The 21,190-nt window shown below is 41.1% G+C and overlaps 1 protein-coding gene across 12 annotated transcripts; it reads right to left on the bottom strand.

The window, feature by feature from the left end:
- Positions 1-1,565: 1,565 nt before the first annotated feature.
- Positions 1,566-20,488, bottom strand: HNRNPA3 (heterogeneous nuclear ribonucleoprotein A3). 12 transcript variants are annotated; one of them, XR_012995680.1, is made up of 14 exons: positions 20,033-20,114; positions 16,225-16,336; positions 15,731-15,754; positions 11,524-11,646; positions 11,287-11,433; positions 10,994-11,204; positions 10,658-10,747; positions 10,489-10,596; positions 10,288-10,368; positions 9,047-9,193; positions 7,664-7,789; positions 7,506-7,577; positions 4,363-4,437; positions 1,566-1,857 (listed from the first exon to the last, which is right to left on the bottom strand). XR_012995680.1 is itself a non-coding variant. In XM_076342552.1 (14 exons), the coding sequence occupies exons 3-13, from the start codon at positions 16,288-16,290 to the stop codon at positions 7,525-7,527; spliced, it is 1,176 nt and encodes a 391-aa protein (XP_076198667.1). In that variant the 5' UTR covers positions 16,291-16,336; positions 18,542-18,585; positions 20,396-20,480; the 3' UTR covers positions 5,285-7,419; positions 7,506-7,524. The 12 variants fall into 12 exon arrangements, 9 of the variants coding, with proteins under 9 accessions (XP_076198667.1, XP_076198666.1, XP_076198665.1 ...); XR_012995678.1 differs by having other exon boundaries at positions 1,566-2,196; XR_012995679.1 differs by lacking the exon at positions 1,566-1,857 and adding an exon at positions 1,882-4,162.
- Between the last annotated feature and the right edge of the window lie 702 nt (positions 20,489-21,190).

A 21,190-nucleotide genomic window follows, 5' to 3' on the forward strand; every position in this document is an offset into this window, starting at 1 on the left:
TGGTGCGCTCGCTCTCTCTCGCTTCATCTGCAGTGCAGCCTTAGCTAACCAGCGAAGAGCAGGGGTAGGAAAGCAGAGCAGTAACAACAGCTTCACCAAGAAGGCAGTTTTGCTCTGGGGCAGTGTAATGCCAGGAACCACGATCCTATTGACACTATCCTCTTTACAAGGCAGGTGTAATGGCCAAGTGCCAGTAGCAGAAGCAGCTCTTTGGTACCTAAATCTGGGACTGTCAGATGTTCCAGCCCTGCCTGCCTTAAGGGAAAAGTAACAGTTTCACACAACTTCTCATGCCGTGTTACTTGCTGCAGACTTTCAAGTGAGGTCCTGCCCCACAAAATGTCTGTATCTGAGGCAACAGGTAGATACAGCAAAGTCATGAAAAAACTGTAGCCTTGGATTTCCAACATCCCTGGAAACGCTAGGAACCCCGCCCATTACGTCAAGTAGTAACGTTTGTGTTTTTGCGGAAGATGTTGGGAAATGTAAATCCAAGTGACCCAACTTGCACTGTGAGGCTGCTTACCTTGCTTATACTGACCTTCTTCCTTGTTAACAGCCTGTCAGTCCATCCCACTGCACAGTCCTTGACATACTCTGATTGCAAGAACACTCCTCTTTTTGGAGCAAATGGTCAATACCAATGGTTGAAAACCTAGAGGCTGGATTTGATGGACGAAGCAGGCTTATTTGCTCTAGACAGGGCAGCCAAGCACCAGCTAAATTAAATCAAAGGTAGTGCAGCAGTGAGGGACGTTTTTCTTGCTGCTGTTGCTCGAGTGCGCCTCTATTGACTTTGCCACTAGCACTGCCTAGGAAGGAAAACACCCCTAACCATCGCCAAGCCTGGGTGAACACTAGGGGAACGTGAGACGCTGCTGCCATTTAAAGCAAGAGGCTCTAATCCATATTTAAGGATGGCAATTTTAGAGCATAAGCATTAAGGAGGAAGCACACCAAGCTATGACCCTGGACAGGCTTTCTACACTGGTACACAGTAGCTCTAATACACAGGTAGGTTTGACAGCAAAGCACAGAGAACCTAAAGAGGAAGAGCTCCTGGGTTCCCCCCTGCCATTAACTAGGCTGTCAGATGTCTGACTGACAGAGAAAATGTTCTCTCTAGCTGTAATACAAGTACTTAAATTACAAATTGGCTATAAAACAGAGACCTCAGTAAAACCCCGCCCTCCCCTTCAATTTGTTCCTTATTTTAGCACTAATGCAAAGGCCGAAGGCAAACAGCATCCTTACAGCCTTCGCAGGGGTCACTGAATTTGTACTACCCGCATGTCTAAAACCTAATACAGGGATACTTACTTCATTACCAAGATGAAAAGAGCAACAACAAAACACCTGCAGTTAATGCAGAAGCCTTGTTTGAATTCCACCAGGCAAAGAATCAGTTTGAGGTAACCCAGACCACAACAACTTGCATTCCGTTTAAACCAGTATTTTTCGTATCATGAACAGAGTGAACATTGTGCTTACACCGAAACACCCGACATCATTAAGGAAAACAATACTTCACATTAGATTATTTTGGTATATGTGAAAACATCAGATTGCAAACTATATCCTTCATTTTATTATTATTACTGAGGTACAGAGTATGAGAGTGAGTAGTGACATTGCCAAGTCTAACGTATCACAATGCTGACCTGATACACTGACAAGTCTCCACATGGAGACCGTTTATTTCTTGATCAAAACATTCAGCTTTAAAACTGTGAAAAGGAAAGCTGAGGAGCTGGGCTGACCCAAGGTTTTCTGACTTGCAGTCCCGAGTTGGAAAGATGATCCTGTAACTCAAAACGTGTTGCAATAATTTAAGACCGCTTTGTGTTCCTCACAGCACTGAAAAAAGGTGATGGCAACGCATTTTAGATTGTAAGTCATTTGACAATATACACTTTATTCTGATACAAAATTGAAGTATTTTAACAAATTTCAATCCATTATGGACTATACTGAAATTTTTAATTTCCATGCTATTTTTAAACTTGTTTAACCACAAGTTCTAAGATTTCAGCACGCTAGCACCATTGCTCTTGAAGTCTTTGCCAGTTATTATAACATATTATTCTGTTTCCAATCTTGCGATATTATCTTCTACATGAAGGCCATTTTTCTTCTACGGAGATACTTGCATTACTTTAGTTCAGGAAAAAGCTAATCTTAGATAGAGATGTCAACCTGTAGCACCCACAGCAGAAAAAGAATCATCCATCAGATATCTGAATTTTAGTGATACTCAAGATCTTTCATGCTCCACACAATTTAAGATACAGACACTTGTCAGAGACCACAGACTGATACGCAAGTGAATATTCCACCACAGTGTAGACAGCATATGAAAACATGTTAATGTCTTAAACACAGGAACCAAAGACAGCAAGTCAGTACATCACACAATTGATGCTTGAAGGACTAGAAGCATTCCCCTTCCCGTCTTAAATATTTAAAGGATATCACAGTTAAGATGCTGTGTTCAATTTCAGTGTTCTATAATAACAAAACACTTATCACATCTGCATCAACCTGGGCCCCTTTTGGGGAAACACATTTTTACTACCTGGAAGTACCATTTGCTTTTAGATTAACACACAGGTTTAGGTATCAAATAAACTTCCGTAGACCTGCAGCTGAGGGACCAAACCTTCGTTAGCTTTACATCCTTACGTCCCTGTCTCCATTTACGGCTGCTATTTTCAATAGCAGCCACTATAGAAAAACCTAGCCATGAAACAATGTTCTTAACTCTTGGAAGTGCCTCTTGGACAAAGATACACTTGACCCGAGAGAGAAACTTGACCTTAAGGAGAAACACTCCTTAAGGATGTGTTTATTTTTGACAAGGTTTATTTCTGAACAAACTGGGGTATGAATAATTGAAATTAAGCAAATTAGTTTAACAAGAGTGTGAGAAATCCAAGTGTGAAAATAATTCTAACAGTGAATATCTAGTTCTATACACGGTGCAAAAAGACCCCTCCAGAGCACAGAACAAGTCTGCAGCAATGCAGAATCCCCCGATGTTAAGGAAAGGCAGAGCTTTGCTCTATACACAGGCCTAGTAATGGGATGCAAACGAGAAAGTTTTTGTTAGAACTGGCAAAGGTTTTCCACCTCTAGGTGTAAGAGAGCAAGCTTGTCACCTCAGCAACAAGCTGTCTAGCATACTGCACTAAGGAGAGACTGGGACCTTACTGCAGCAGTTTTAAATTTCGGCTCAGCCTTGGCTAACCAAAAATGTTTGTCAGCGGTTTTTTTTTTAAAATATATACAGTCATTGTGAGATTTCCATTAAGTAGCTCCCGATTATATGAAAATCTTGACATTACCATTGTAAATTACTTCCAAGTTAACTTTCAGTTGTATGTTACAATGTCAAGAGTTTGCTTTCTGGATGTTTACAGACAGCAGGTAACAAGTTTAAATACTTGAATCAGTCTGTGAACATGCCTAAGCCCCGGGTTAAACTGAAATGCACAGGTTCTGTTAGACTTTATTTTGAGTAACTGAAGCATAACCAACACTAAAATAGAAACTGGCATCGCAGAAATAGTGCACAGACTCAATAACGTATTGGTAAGTTTAAATAGGTACTAGTCTGCTATATAAAGGAGTTAAAAATAGCCCAGACCTGTAACAATCGAAGGTGCAGAAAAGGAAATAGATGTTCCAAGAGTTAAGAACCAACGTGCCTAAAAGCGGATTCCACGGAAAGTTCTTTTATTGCCATTCATCTGTATACATGCAGTCGTGCTTTCAGCTGGGTATCACGTGACAGTATTAGCCTCCACTAAACTACCCTGCCTGAAAGCAGCGAAAATCTGAAAGGCAACTCTTTGATTTGTACAGATAAATACAAACCCACCTGGTAAGCCAAGATTAATTTATTAGGAGGGAGATCACTGCTCTAACCAATGCAAAGCGCCTTTACAGAATGACTGCAGCAGCAGCGCATCACACACAGAGTTGTGATGAACCGCTTCAGTGTCTTCACCTTTCTGGGCTCCTGCAAGGCGTCTCTTTCTATGGCAAGGTAACGAACCATTTCTCAAAACCCCCACAGCACGCTCCCCACAGAAACTAGAGCACATGTTTCAACACATTTATCATTTCTGTCTTGCCGATCTCACACACAGCAGTTTTGTACCTGCCAGGAAGAGAAGATTCTTGAATAGCAATTATGCCAGCAAGCAACCCTCATCCAGAACAGGAAACACTGGATGACATATGCTGGAATACTTGCTCCTTAGTACTTAAGGCTTTCCTCGATATTAAAAGGCTGGCAAAGGAAAGCCTAGAAGGAAATAAGGGTTAAACAAGTGTTTTACTATACACTACAAGTCTTACCCAGTCAGAAACCTTCAACTGAAGAGGATGTGCAAGACATTCCCCATTTTGTCAAGCAGCAGCTTCTCATTCAACCTGAAAATTAAAGAAATTACTCTTACCTTGTTTAAAAACCTCCCACTACTCTTTTTAATTCATGAAAAATTTTAAAGGCAAACCTTACCTATGCTCATTGCCCTTCCTTTCAGGTCTAAACGCTAGACCTATTGATTTTGAGTCAACTCAAGTAGCTATCACTCAAGGAGGTTCCAAAAGGTGAAGAACTCTTGCTAGACTTTCTTCGATATTTCAGCTGTGATAAGCGGATTTAACTAGCCTTTGGAAAGCTGCTCACTATCAGCACAGTATCTTATGCCTTCACTTTTCTGGAAGTTGAAGCTGTTGCTCCTGCTGCCTTGTCATTCTTTAATTATGCTGACTTCTCCATACTCAATAGGCTGCTGAAGTCCTGTCTTATGAGTCTCCTTAGCAAAGTATGGATCAAAGAAGTACATCCTAGGTTCTTTAAAGCTGGTTAATCACTGTCCTTACACTTTTCCACATCACAAACAACAGCTAAGCTACCCCACCCACCTACAAAGCAATCACTTACATCCATCTCTTAAAAGGTTGCATACAGATCTTGTTCATAAAGTTTATTATGACACTATTTTTCAAAGTTAACATTGTTGTCACAGTACAGCTACAAGAGGCCCTGTTAAAAAGAACACTGTCAATACATTCTAAAAAAATTTAGAAATACCAGATCAATTGTCAGAAGGGACATCAACCCCATCCTCCAGTTGTCCCTGCAATCAGATGCAGGCCCCAGGTACAAGTCTACACATCTTCTAGGCGTAGCAACGTACAAAGCAAGTCGGTAGTTAGGTGGCTCACTCCCTAGTGAGTTGCGGTTTAGTTTTCAATGTTTTCAAACTCCAAATGGGTTGTTTAAAAAATGCCTTTATTGAAACACAGCCTCCCCCCCCACCCCAAGCCCAAATTAATATGTACAACAACAGAAGCGTTCACTAAAATCACCAATTCTTGCTTTAACTTTAGAGATCTTTTAAAACTCCACGAAAAGAATAAACAGACTTTGAAATCCAGTTTGGAGGCTACCATCTTGACACCGGTTCCTTGTTTTAGTGTACTGCGGTCTAAATACACTCCAATAACAGTGTTTAAATAACATTGTTTAATTTTTTTTTCAAACAACACACTCATTTTTCTACTACTTCTTAAAATTATAATTCATTATTAATATGACTGATTATGCCTCGAGCCATTTCATACATCTTTGCAGATTCATTCCTACACTGGAATCGCATTTACCTTATACTGCACATTGACCCAGAAGTGAAACAGGTGTGAATAATTCCAATAGCATATTGTCAAGTGTCTGAGTATTTCTTCTATTGACTGGGTCCCTACTCTTCTGAGTCTGAATTGACAGAAAGCTCTGTCCTGGCAATAGTCGAGAGAGAATTCACATCAGCTGAGAACAGGACAGAGCGTAGTGCCTTAATTTGGAGGTCACAAGTGAGAATCGAGTACAATTTCTAGCCATATGTGCTGATAAGATTTGCTACTCCAGTGCATCAGATCAAATTGTAACACACTATCATTCTACCTGTGGAAACTCAAGACTGTACCATTCTACATCGTGGGAAGTGTTTCTAGTCAGTAAAATACAACTAGATCGTGTTTCGTTTTATCTTCGAGCTCTTAGCTGAGCGTAGACATTCGCAAGGGCAAAAGCTTGAAAACTATACTACTTAGAGCCCATCGTGAACGGGCTTTTGGAACGCATTACCTGGGACTGTCAGTGATTACACCTGTGCTACCCTTGGCTCCCAGTCAGAAGAATGTGTCCAGAAAATTGCCTAGGGTGCATGCAAGAAAGTATATAGCCATTAAGTTATTGAGGAACACACCTATTACTCTCACTATGACGCCTCATTTAATTGAAACAGCGCAGTCTGGTGTGAGGGAGAGGGAAACGGGGACAAAGGAAGGGGATGAAAATTCCAAGCCACCCTCCCCAAAGTATAGTTTTATTGAAACAGAATCATTGTATATCCCAAGGAAACAGGCACTTGATTCCCCCCACCTTAACTTCTCGGGAATTACAATAAATATAAAGGTAAAAAGCAAGTTTCTTTTTCTCTTCACCCAAGACTTAAGCAACTGCAGTTATCCCTTATACATCTCAAATGAGACGGGAGACAGCTTTAATGTGTCTAAAGTTGGTCTTGTTAAAATATTTATCATGCCTTATTTTCTTGAAGCGCTAGTACTAATACAGAACTACAAATTAAAAAAATATGCACAAACCAAAAAGTAATTTGAAATTTTCATTAAGGTAAAGCTTAGTTCTATAATTCACAAACACTAATTTGAGTAACTCAATCCTAGTTATACATCTAAACAAACTATAATGCAACATACAGATGTTTTCCCTCTGTATGCCTATGTAACTCATGTCAATGACAGTTACATATATACACTGAGACTAGACCCCTTAAGACTGCAAATCAATAGGTGTTTCTATTGTTAACTTTAAATTAATACAAAATAGTAATTGAGAAATGCATTAATCCTCTCTATTGACTAACAAGGAAACACCCTAAACTACATTTTATTTCTGTTATAATAGAGTTCTCTGTACTAAATGTGGAAAAACTGAACTACACAAATATTGAAAAGTTAAAAATTCCTTAATTTGTTTATTCCTGGTACCACTACCACAATTTACAGGGCAATATACCTGATGTAATGGGAAAATAAAAAGAAAAAAGAAAGACAAAGCTACAACAGATAAAGACCTCAGGAATGTACATCTAATCGACACTACATTGCATTAATCAATAGCTGCACTTTTTGCAAACTGTGGCTATGACAGTCCTGAACAAGAAGGGTTTCCTGTTTAAGCTGCAGTAACTTTTCTGACTATGGATCATCGTTCCTTCTGTGGCAGATTTTACAGTTCCTCTAATGCATTTGGGACGACTGTCTCAAAGTAACCTGCAGCTTTCCTGACAACTCCTCGCTCTCTCTCCTGCTAAGAACTGTAGCCTGTTGAATACAGGATAAGAAAATTATTACTCTCAGTGAACAGTTGTACATTAGTAATCATCATTATAAATATGCATTACACCTACCCTTTTTCTGGTAGCATTTTTAGAATCTTCTACCACCATAGCCCCCACTTCCACTTCCAGATCCATAACCACCTACAAAACATCGGGCGTATATTGGAATACAAGAATAACAAGAAATTTTGAACAAAAAAAAAATTTCTGTACAAAATCGTATTTACCACCATAGGGACTGCCTGAACTTCTGCCACCAAAGCTGCCACCACCTTTCATGGGACCATAGTTAGACTGCTGTTGTCCACTGTAATTGCCAAAATCATTGTAGTTTCCACTTCCACCATAATTACCTGAAACAAATGCAGATTTATAAAGCCACTTTTGTTCAACACTTAGGACATGAAGCTTGCCTAATTATGACATCCAATGTAAATGTAAATTGTAATTGTTTAAAACAGTTTAAAATAGAATTGCAAGCACCTCTACTCACAATGCACAAATGACAGAAGATCCTTAGCATTTTGAAGATTAGGAACTGGTATTTCATTGAAGATGAAAACCATCATGCTACGTCAGAAAATGTATACAGGTTTGAGTAGGCAATTTGAAGTTAACACAACAGGCCAAATTTAAGGCCTCCAAACTCAGAAGAGCACATGAGTTTCAGCGTCATTCTTCCACTGCCCAACGCTTTGCATGTATGACAATAATGTAAACTACGTACAATTTATTTGCTCTAAAAAGTGATAGAACTGTAATGGGCATGCTGCATATAGACATCAGAGGGTATAATAAAGTATGCAGCAGATTTTGCAGCATAACTCCCCAAACTTGCACTAGTCCTTTTGAGTTCTTACTGCTCCTTCTCCAGCAATTCTGGTAAAGCACCTAAGCTGTTTTTGTATTTGTGGGATACCCTTACCAGAAACATCCTGTCTATCATAAAAGGCCTCCATAGAAATTACCCCAGATTTAAAAATTAACCTTATCGTTCAGAAATACCTGCAGGGAAATTAATACTGACAATGTAGGACACAGCTAAACTGATCATACAACAGGACATCGCTAGATGTATTTTGGTTAGATATTAACATAGATTTTAAATATACTCATCAAAGGTTTACACTAGTTAAGGCTGTAAACCAGTATTATAATTATGCGACTTCCCATTAGTCTAATTACAATGTGTAATTGGCAAAAGAACTGCTTTTATAAAAATAACTGGAGTAGCTCATTTCATAGGCAAACAATAAAGAAGCTTATAGAAACTTAGATGTACAGTCCTCACCAAGGAGGACGTGATCTACATGATGTGAACTGGTATCTGACAGCAGCAGTGTACTTCAAATGGTCAGAAGTTTAAAAATTCTCCTACTCTACCTCCACACAGATTTATAGCTGCTGTTTTTTGAGAAATAAGTTCCAGGCAAAACAATGTTGTATAGTGTATCAAAGCTGGTCCAGAGGGAAAAGAATTTTCCTTATGTAACACAGAATTCTGCATTAAGACCTTATTGTATTACTCGTTTTATGCAGTATCATACCTCAGGCATTGTACAACTCAGACCTGCCTAAAAAAATGTGTCTAATTAAAGCTGGCATCTTACCACCACCAAAATTTCCTCCTTCATTGTAGCCGTCATATCCTCCTCCTCCACCTCCATATCCACCACCTGGGTTTCCATATCCTGGTCCTCCGCCACCACCATAACCTCCTCTGCTGCCATAGCCAGGACCACCTCCATAGTTGCCACCTTTGAATAAAAGAAGAGTCAAACTAAATACACCAAAGCTAAATATTGGTAAGAAAATGTCCATTTAACAAAAAACCCAACAAAAACTAAGAATAAAAATGTCCCACAATGTCTTCCCTGTATTATATTCATTGTGGTTGCATAATTTATCTAAACTATTTAGTCCAAACAATAAAAAAACCCAAACGTTTATGTATACCCTTGAAGCACGATACTTAGAAGTTCATTCTGGCTCACAAAAACACATAGACATGCTGTACCACCACCACCACCCATTACGTGTAATAACTGCCTCTTTACAAAAATGGCTTTGTCAGTACTGTGTATCATCCTCTTTATTCCTCTGAACCGAAATGATTCAGTAGGCAAAGCCCACAAAACAATTCTGGTTTACAGTTTTTATCTAGACCTACAGCTTTATTTACATGTATGTCAAAGCTACTGAACATTCTTTTTTTCTAATCACACAAAGCATATCTGAAATACTTAGTATTCCAGATGCTGATCTTGTCTCCGACATTTTGATGGAGTAATTCCAAACTGGGAAATAGTTCCAAAGAACTCAACATCACTATATCTGCTTATAGAGTCAAGACATTAAGTAACTACATGCTACTTCCTTCATTTTTTCCTGCACACAAAAATGCGACTTCCACAGCCATTTGTTAATTTCCACAGTTCTCTTCAGATCCATTTTGGATACTCATCCAAACTTCATCATGAAAAAGATACTACTGAGCCATGAAAAGTCTTACAGTTGATTGAAAAAATTATTTCTGATATGTTAGTTGGCCACTGCTTTATTCAGTTTTAGTCATCTCAACTGACACCAGAATCTTCATTTAATTCTCAATAATCATAAACAGCTGCTGCATGACCTCATGACATGAGATTATTTAAAGGGTAAATATAGAGGTATTTTTTTTTTCTACCCATCATTTTGTGGGGAAAACCAAAACCCTTTAACTCTTCATAGCTCTACAATGTAGAAAACATTATCACCAAAGTAGACTTGGTTTCCAAGGTGAAGGCAAGACTTACAGCTGGTTATAACGTTGCGGGGTGGGGGGGGGGGAAGCGAACAATACACTTACCATCACCAAATCCATTGTATCCGTCACCACCCCCAAAGCTTCCTCTGCTCCCACCACCGCCACCACCACCCCCATAGCCTCCTGGAACACAAAACAGATGAGAATGTTTTCCTGAATACACGTGTTAAGTGTTTAAGCCAACTGACACAGGAAATAAAAAAAATAGAGACCACATTCTATATAAACATTCCAGTCATTTACCTCTTCCACCAAAGTTTCCACCTCGGCCAAAGTTCCCTCCACCGCCTCCGAAGTTTCCACGACCCATGAAGTTGCCTGAGCCACCCCCACGACCTACAAAATATTTTACTTAAATTACATTAATTGAAAACCAGTTACATAAAAAAACCATGCACAACTCCAAACTCACCTCTCTGAGAGCTAGCAGTCTGCATCTCTTGTTTTGAGAGTGCTTTTTTCACTTCACAGTTATGTCCATTTATAGTATGATATTTCTGAACTAGAGAAAATTGTGAAATAGGAGAGAGATAGAAAATCAAATCATTGAAAGCAATATGCTGTAGAACTCTCATAGAAAGCTACTGTAAGGCATGACCACACTTTTAAAAGGAACATTAAATCTACCCCATCTCTTACAACAGTCAAGCAGTTGATTATGCCAACTTCCTACATTCCACACACTGCTGTTCTGAAATCGAACGTTACACTTTTATCCCGAAAGTCATTTCTCACTAAAGTTACGTACCAACAATTTTATCAACTGTATCATGATCATCAAAAGTTACAAAAGCGAAGCCTCTTTTCTTTCCGCTTTGCCTGTCTTCCATGACTTCTATGGTTTCAATCTTGCCATATTTTTCAAAGTACTCCCTTAAATTATATTCTTCCGTATCTTCTTTAATTCCACCAACAAATATTTTCTTTACTGTGAGATGTGCCCCAGGCTTTACAGAATCCTACAATGCCAAAAATGACATTCAGTGTTTTAAATTATTAGGTAAAGATTAGGAAATTAAGTTAACTGAAACACTAACTTACCTCCCTCGAAACTGCTCTCTTTGGTTCAACCACGCGTCCATCAACCTTATGTGGTCGAGCACTCATGGCAGCATCCACCTCCTCCACACAAGAGTAAGTCACAAAGCCAAAGCCTCTGGAACGTTTTGTTTGTGGGTCTCTCATCACCTGCAAAAACATAGGGGGTACTCTGCATTTCTGTACTAGATTAAGTACCTATATCCTTTCAAAAGCACAAACTAATATTTGACAATTTACCACACAGTCCGTGAGTGTGCCCCATTTTTCAAAGTGCTCTCTCAAGCTATCATCTGTTGTTTCAAAGCTCAGACCTCCAATGAACAACTTTCTCAACTGCTCCGGCTCCTTTGGCTCATGGCCCTACAAAATCAAAAATCAAAAACGTATTTTGAATACAAACCACAGAGTTAAAATTTCACAGAATTACTAAAAAATTATCTGTGCAACATTATAACTACAAATAGGTGGAATACATTTACATAAAAACAATGACTTCTAATGGGTTTAGACAGCAGCATAGTAAACGCTTAATGAGGTGTGATTTTAATTAAAACACTAACTAACTAACAACTTAAAGAGTGCTCAAATGCAAACAACAGTAAACAGATTTCAATATACGAAATAATTTGGTTGCTCCCCACCCCCCAGAAGTGCATTCATTTTATGCCTATCTTATGTTCAAGTTGCATATTGCTCTGTAGGGATTAGCAATGAAGCACTGCTAGATAAAGGGAAGTTCTAACACTTTACGAAGCATAATCATGAGGAACTGTAAAAAATTTAAGAACACAGTGTACAAGAAAAAAAGATTTATTGTCCAAATTGAGTGTCTAGTCTTTTGGGATATCCATTTTGAAAGGTTATTTTTATGCATTTTGATGAAATTTATTAATTCTTAATTCCTTAAAATTGTAAATTTTGTACTCGGATAATTTTGTAAGTTGAGTGCACGCAAGCAAGAAAGTAGAAGTATTATGTCATTTTCAGTTATGGGAAATACCTCTTAAATGTGAATCAACATGGACTTATATCTTACAGATAACAAAAATGTCTTGAATTATGACTAATCAACGACCAGTGGCGGGTACAACTACTGGAATAAGACTGGTACCTTAACAAGCAGTGTAAAACAAACTTAAGTTTAACTGAAGCTCCTGACAATATCATCTATGTATGACCAGCCAGTTTTAAATGTGCTAATTTTCAGACCTTAGTTTTCTATCGCACAATTAAAGTGAGCTTACAAGTCCATTAGTGTTTCTGCTCTTTCAGTGTTGCATGCTTTTTTAGTTAGGCAGGGAGTATTCCCGCACATTTGCCAGGAGTTTATGAAAAATAATTTTAAAACTTTCTACCGTCCCCAAGACAGAGAAGTCTTACAAAAAGCAACCAGATTAAAATCTTATTTAGCAAGCTGGTACTTTTGTGCATGTAAAACACTCCACAAGGTGCTGGCTAGCTATGCTGCATACAACTTCAATTCTGCAGTATGAACGCATAACAGGCTTCACTGTTTCTGCTGCAGTGGGTTAACCTGGACTAGATGCAGCATTAGCCCGAGAGCTGAACTACATAAAACCAGCCACAGACTCCTACATGTAGATGTCTTGCTTCAAACCTGAAGGTGAAGTGCTTTAACCTCTGCCACAGTTTGAATAAAGGGGGGAGTGTTGCTAGAGTTGGTCAGAAAAGTGTACATCCCTTTGAGTGCAACACAACCACCCTAAAGAGCAATGAATATTGTGAAGCAATACATGGCAGAAGACAATTTCTGAATTATATACTGCTTTAGGAAACCATTGGTTTATAATATTCAGGTTGTACTACATGAAACAATGCCTAAGATTATGAAAAGCTGGCTGGGAAGTAGATCCCTGCTCTTACACCTGCTAAACTTAGCGAGAAAGAGTCCCAGCATTTTCAGTAACAACTTTATATTTAAGGCACTAACTTTGTTAATATAGGAACATTATATAAATGATTGACAGTCAGTGGTTCTGTGACTACAAAGTAAAGCTTCTTTTCTACGGTTTTCCAAGTGGTCTGGACTACAGAAGTATAATAAAAAAAAAAATCTCCCTTCTAACTACATGTAAACTTAAAATCTTACAGGGTAACACACCTACTGTATATAGAAACTACTTTAAGTTAAGCGAAATACTGTTTTCTGTTGCTAATTGCATTTTTTTTTAATCTACTGACACTACTTAATTTTTAGCTGGGTTATGTTAAAGCTGGGAACATTAAGTGTTTCAAACTCTCCTATGTATATTAAAGGAAATCTATTATGTGAAACTGTAGAGTTTAGACTTCTCCAAAACAAAAAACCTATATAAGGAAAAATTGGACAGACTTTTAACAGTTCTCTGACACCCCTCAAGGCTACAGGGTTTTCAGTTAGCAACTCAGGACTGCTTTTACCTTAAAAGAATGACCACAGAACTCTTCAGGTCACTCCTGAAAGGAAAAGTGAAGTCCTTTTCTGCTTATTTTTATTATGTGCACATAAACTGCCATTCTCATATGGGAGGAAAAACACTTGCTGTTACAGCTTCTCTCTTCTATCAGAGAGAAATTATCCTCAGGACACACCTGTGTTATAGGAACTCTCCACAGAAATAAAAGGCAACATTTTCTTAGAGAATTAGTTGGTTTTTTCAGGCATTTTGTTCTCACTGGGGATAAGCATCTCTAGGATTTTCAGAGTGCTGTCCTCTATCACACACGATCTTGTTTCTCAGTCCTTCTGCTGCAAGCTAGTTATAACAGCAGTCTCTCCTGGGCAGCAAACCTTGCACAACACATCTCTCCCATCCTTCCTAGTGTAACTACCATACTGCTTCAAGAAGATCAGCAGGCTCCCTCCCATTCAGCTGATACTACTGGCCAACACGCCATTTTGCAGCACTCCTTCGGTCGGGGGGGGGGGGGGGGGGGGGGAGGGGGCATCAGGAAGAATGCCAAGCCTGCCTGCAGCCATTAAGAAGCTTCGTTTCTCTCCCTAAGCAGTTTAAGGGACTTCCCAAACATATTAATAGGCTCTGAGGAGGCGTGGAACTTTCTTTCCAGCCTTGAATAGTCACTTCCTCCCTCAAGCCAAAGCTCTACGCAGCACCGACCGCCTCCATTTTGTGAGCGATCTCGTCTCCTCCACCCTCAATATGGAGCCGGAGGGGTGGGGCCACGGGAACGTGCGCGCGCGCGCAGCAGCACCCGCCCCGCCGGCCACGTCCCAGCGCCGCAGTGGCGCCATGGGAGTGTCCCGCCGCCCCCGCCCGAGCTAGCCGGGGGGGAGGGGGTGTGTGTGTGCGCAGCGCTCGGGCCGGCAAGGGCGGCCCAGGATGGCAGGGAGAGGCCGGCATTGCGGGGGAGCATCTGGTTCCCTCTGCTCACCCTTTCTCGCAATCATAATCGAACTAGTGGTTCCTACGTCCTATCTAAAACCCCAAACACTCAACGCAGCCTAACTGTACCGCTCATGAGAGAGGAAGAAAAAATGGCAACTAGCACCCCCCCGGGGATTCCTGTAAAAACCTAGTCTTTGCAGAAATCCCAAGAACTTTTGACAACCCTCCTACAGATACACACTGCCTTTATTCTGAGTTTGCTATAAACTTAACTTTCATATGGCAGGAGTTTTGAGTAATCAGCCTTTTGGAGTTGCAGTATTTCTCTTTAAAAGCACTGTTTTCAGGTGGAGTACTCCCATGCATCCTACCTCCATGAACACCAGCAAGTGTCCACAAAACACCTGGCACCACACCTATGCTGATCTGCAGCTAAACCTGTAAGATGAGACTGCTCTGTCCCCCAGGCAGTCTAACCCTAGACCGCCTTCTGAAACAGGAAAGCTTACAGACAACTGGGGCCTCATCAACTTTCTCCGCGAAACATTTTCTCTAGAAACTTAATAGCTTTTAAGTACATTCCTGGCCAAGCTACTTTTGTAAACTACAAGAGCTTATTACGTAGGCAGCTGAGCAACCCCGAATTACATTCTATCCAAAGTCCAAGAGCGGTGAGACAGTTGCGACATTCCTTCCAGACGGACTTTACACACCGTACTTCAATACAAAATAACCATACGCTACCAGATACATGCAACTCGGACAAGGTTTGTTCTTAATTCAAGTGTACAGGCCCTCCCACATTGCAGTAGCGTATCATTCCAGAAAAAGTTGGTTTGAACTAGCTAAAATATTCAGGCACCCTGGAAAAGTAATGTTAGAAAGCAAACAAATAAAAAAAAAAAAAAATCAGAAAATATCTCAGTTATAAGCTACATAAGCATATTTAATACCCTCTTTGCTGATCTTAGAATTGAGTTTATTTTCTGAAGGGTATCAAGACTTTTTATTCCCCCCTCCCATTTCCACACCCTGCCCCAAAGTAACTAGCTCCCATCCTCCCAGAACAGCCCCAACATCTTCTCTATACTACGCACCTTATTCAGTCTACGGTATTTCTGCTAGAAGCAAAAGAAAACAGTTATTTTTACTTAGTACAGCCTCGCTTTCATTCGCAGTGACTATTAGGCAACCATTTTTTATTAAAAAAGAAAAAAAGAAAAAAAAGAACCTGTCTTCATTCCCACTAAAAACAGGATTTTGAAGATAGGAAGGAATCAAGTTCCTGCTGATACTCTGAGGATGCATGAATTTCTTAAAAAAAATAATTATACCTTGCTTTAATCACAAACATACATTTAATCAGTTTTGTTATAACAGAAAACTAGAAAAGCAAAATTTCCCCACTATGCTTAACACCCCACCCCTTAAAATTTTAAGTAATATACTACAATTTAAAGTTACTCTGCTAATATGGGGATGAAGAAGGTAGAAAAAAAGCTATGAATACATCAGATAGAAATGGTTAAGTTTTTTTTAATCTTTACCCCTTAAAGCTACTTTTTTTAATAAAAAAAAGCAGTCCTCTCACCTGTGAGGATCGTCTTCCTTTCCTCTTGTAGTCTTCCACATCTCTCTCTTCCTTAAGAGCAGCCATTTTGGAAGGGTACTCTAACTCAGCCTTTCTTTTAGATCTAGGAAACCTAGAAAACAGGTTGGATAAGTCAGTACTTACCCCAATTCCTGTGAAGCAGGGCCTTCTCTGGCTGCAATGCATGGGTGTGGCTTTATAGGAAGAAACAGAAGAGGGGTGAAAGTAGAAAAAAATGTAAGCATTTAAAAGGGTAGCGTAAAAATCCTCAAACTATTTTGCTCACGATTAAGAAGAGCTGCAGAGGGAACATCTGCTATCCTAGTAAAGGTCTTTTTACAACTGTTGCAATAACTAGGTGCAACCTAAGGCTAAAATCAACCTATGTTGATTACTGTCTTACATAACTATCATAAATAAAACTGGTACAGGGCAAGCAAATTCCACCTTTGATTCCCAAACCCACTACATAATCAAATTCTACTTCTATAGATTTTAAATCCAAAAATATTTAACATTTTGCAAATACTGCTTATTAGAATTATCTTATGTGTAACCTAATATAATCAGTGACCCAGCAGCCTACAAAACTGGAACACTAGAGAATGTGTTAAATGTTTTCTGTATTGAAAAATATTTTCCACTAACACCAGTGCAAGAATCCTTTACTGATTCTATTCTTGCAACATCAGAGATTTTAACACTTGATCCTCAGCAATCTGTAGCACTAGCCATCTGCATTACTTTTGCTTCCAAGGGATGTATTCGATTACTACCCTGTACTCTCTATTTACATGCCCAACTTTTCACAATAAATGTTAACAAAGTTATGTACGTATCATTACAAAAATCAAGTATTTCACAAGACAAACTCAGTAAACAAATCCATATCTAAGCGTTCAAACAAAAAAACCACGTTCCCTTTAGCCTTTATTATTTCAAGTTTCCTGAGATCATTAAGTTACCTAATTTGCCTTACTATACTTCGTTGGCTACAGTTCACCTCTACTTTGGACATTTCTCGAAACTTTATTACAGTAGCCAAAATAGAATACTGTCAACTAAATAAGATGCTTCTGTAAAACTACATTTGTGCTGCATTAAAATCATTGATATTTACAAGATTAGGTGTATATTTCTGTGGGTTGTTTGTTTGGGTTGTGGTTTTGGTTGTTGGGGTTTGTTTTGTTCATTTTTTTAAGTTTTATTCCTGCAAATACTGCATAGGGAAAGGCAGGCAGGTCTCTACTAATGACCAATATGAACTGTTATTCAGAGTGAAAATTATTATTTAATACAATTCCATGTTAAAATCCAGCTTCAAATTAAACTCAACTGTGAAATCATGAGTACCACGATTTAATGCGCTAACAATTTTAAAGGTTTTATGAAGTAACATCAAAGTGTTTGTATTCTCTTCAGTTCCTCTCTACACAATGTTAAACCTGCTCTTGAAATCGTTTAAATCAAACATCAGTTTGACTTAGGAAGTATTAGGATACTAAGTCTTTCAACTGAGCTGTTCAATTCCTTAAGTCATACAGGGGAGGTATGAAACAGAACATTAACAATTCAAGGGCTTTTAAGGAGTAGCTGGGTGGCAAAATAAAATTTTGGGAATTGTTAGGGAGGAAAGGGATAAGTCTATTTAAATACATTTTTAAGTAACGAAAAGTATGCAATCCCTCTCTGATTTTGTCACTTGCTGCTTTCCCCAGTGAGCCGCTATGCTGACCAACATAAAACTCTCAGGCATGGTCTCTGCCGTGACGGCCTCTGAAGGCCATGACAGTCAAAAGAGTTGTCTCCTTACTGATGCATAACATCAGCTGAAGTGGAATACAGCCCTGTTCAGCCCTATTTCTACTTTGCCTCATAGAAAGCTGTTAAAAAAAGCTGACAGTATCAGCTTTTTTTACACTTAACATCAACAAAATACTATATTCAATTCTAAATAAGAATATACTGAACATTTTTATCAGCCAAGTTATATTGGCATTGAAACAGTTGTATACTGCAACCTAACTACAAAACTGAAAGTAGTCTCAGAACAAATCTGTTAGTTATAATGAGCAGAAAGTCACTAGGAGATGTCTCATTACTCAAAGGAACTTATAATGCTACTGTATCTCTTACAGAGACAAGAAGATAATAGAGGCGAAACAGACATTCCAAAGATGGAAGTTTACCTGTCCATTCAGAGAATACTATGGAGATGTATTGGTCTTTTTTGTAAATAGCTAAAGTTGGACCTAATGTGCATGCAGTATATTGTGCCAAACCTAAGAGTTAAAGCAGCAAAACAACAGATTTTCACCTCTAAGTGTGTTGGCAGTTTATTCTCAATGCCAATAGGAACGTCTGCTGGGAAAAAAACAAGGTATTAGCTTAATAACTTATGTGATGGGTTTCCAAGCTTTACTGAGGCATGTTCAAATGCTTTGAACTCATCATCCCTCCCGGTTGTCAAACTATTCAACAACCCTTAAGCAGCCAAAACAATTGCTTACATGGAAAAGTTATTTTTAGCTGTTTTGCTATGGGATCCAGTTTCTTCTCTGCTTTTAATGTAGGAACAGAAACTAGCGTGACCTGCTGGTTTCTCTGTTCTCAATTCTCTAAGGTTTCAGCTTGCAATGAAGGGGGGCAAGATTAAAAAAAAAAAAAAAAAATCAACAAACCTGCATCATTTTTGCTCACCATACTTTACTTGAAATACTCAAGCAAAAAAACTTAGGTTTTGAGGAGAGAGGAAAGAAAAGCAAGGGGGGATATCATGACAGTATTTCCCTCCGGGTAGGGTGTGGATGATTGCCCCAGTGCACATTTGATCTTGACTTCGTTCAAGTTGAGAAAATTTGAACCAAGGTTTTCACAGGACTGCTTCTTCGTGTTGCCCACCAAGATCAAGGCGGGATTGCCACCAAATGTCGTGGCTCTTGTGCATGTGTGGTTGGGGGAGTGAAGAAAGGGAAACGGGTAAACTATCCGAGAGACCTTTGCACTATGACTTCCCCCACCTCCCCGGGCAGCAGAAGGTCGCTACACGTGCTAACTCGCCTCGGGAAGGGGGTGAGGGGGGAAGGATATTAAGGAGGTGCTGCAACGTGCACCAGCATTCCTCAGCGAGAAGCAGAGCACAGCACTAAACGAACTTAATGCTTTAAAAGTCTCTTCCCAGGAAAATGAGTAGCAAAAGAATCTCTCTAGCGCACTACTGGGGGTAGCTTACACGGGGGGGGGGGGGCACACAGGGAAGACATAACAATGACACACGCGTATGTGGGACTCGCTTCTCCCCACTCTCGCCCGAATACGGGCCTAAGCGTTTCGGTGTGCCCCAGGATAGCTGAGGACTCTGCTACCCACAGGCCTGTCCCAAGCCGAGGGCCAGGCCTCCCCCGCCCACGCTCTAGAGCGCAGCGAAATGGCGGCCGCAGTTGCTGCGCCCGAGGGGCCGCACGGCGGAAGCGCAGCGTCTCCTGCATCCTCCCTCTTCCTGCCAGCGGCCGCCATTGCGAGCTAATGCACCGTGACCCAGGGAAAAACGAGTCTGGAGCGCGGCAGAAACGCTACAAGGAGGACACGGCGGCCGCTCCGGGGCAGCGGCGGGAACCGCGAGGGGCACCACTACGTGTCGTCCCCCCTCCTCCAGCCCGGCGCTTCCCCTTCGCGCCCCGGGCCTCTGGCGGAGAGTTAAAGCAGCTCTACTGCCGCGGGGGGGAGAGGAGGCCGCTTCACCTCCCCTTCCACCCCTGCCTCAGCTTAGCCCAGCGAGTCCCGCTCCCTCCACGCGGCAGGCAGTTACCTCCATTTTGTGACCAGACTCCCCTCCTTCAGTATCAATATGGAGCCCAGAGGAAGAGGAGGGGGAGGGCGGAGGAGGGGTCACGTGGTGGGAAGGCGGGCTCCAGGCACCGCGCGACAGGGCGGGGGGGAGGAGGGGAGGGCTGGCAGCCGCGCGCGCGCGGCAGCCGTTACCGCTTTCTTCTCCGCGCCCGCCGCCCCTCCCCCCCCTTCCCCCCCCCTCCCCCCAGCCCGCCGCGCCGCGACCCCTGGGCCGCGCTCGGCGGAGTCGGCCCCTTCCCCAGAGAGAGGGTGGAAAAGGACGGGAACGAGGGAAGGTGGGGATGGGGTAGGAGAGGTGAGAGAAGATAAGATATAACCGTGCCAGCGTTCAGTTAACCGCCTTCCCGCCCTCGTCGGTCCCACGCCGGCAGCTGGCCTAGCGCACTAACCGCCGCCCGCTGTGGGGGTGGCGGCGCCGGCGCGCAGCCGTGACTGGTGCGCGCAGGCGGGCACCGCCTCTCCTCTTCACGTAAGGCCGCCCGCCGGCCTTGCGGCCTCCCCCCGCCACGGTTGCCCGCCCCCGCCTCCTGCCTAGCGCGGGCCGAGAGTCCCGAGCGCAGCCCGCGGCTCGCAGGGTCGGTACCTCGTATCCTCTGCCTGCGGCCCTGCGTGAAAGGGGAGCCATCGAAATACCGGCCTTGAGGGAGATTGTTAATCAGACGTGTTAAAATACTTTGTAGGAAAGGAGGGAATGTGATACTTACAGAGGACTTCTGCAGGAGTATCAGGGTATGCCTGAGGCGCCCAGGACTTTCTAAAAGAAGTTATTTGTCTCCACGTACTGTTTTTATCCTGGAGACGCTGCAAAGAGGCAACGAAAAGATCTGCTTTCCGGAGACTGTTTAGCACTCACCCTTTGAAAGTGGGGGGAGGTTAGTGTATTTCTGGTTGAGTACCAAAACACATCCAAGCAATAAGTTTCACAAACCTCTCCATAGCTTCTTAAGCAGAGGCGTTGCCTGTATCTTTTAAAGGCATTTGTCATCATAAACTAGCATAGAGGGTCTAGAAGAAGGGGTCTTCTGCGACAGTTTTGTATAGAATAAAGCATAGTTAAGTACATACATAACAAATTTTGCCTTATCTGGAAAATGACATCAGGAAAAACAGCATTATA

Source organism: Aptenodytes patagonicus, chromosome 6 (assembly GCF_965638725.1).
Source record: "Aptenodytes patagonicus chromosome 6, bAptPat1.pri.cur, whole genome shotgun sequence".
NCBI classification, from domain to species: Eukaryota; Metazoa; Chordata; class Aves; order Sphenisciformes; family Spheniscidae; genus Aptenodytes; species Aptenodytes patagonicus.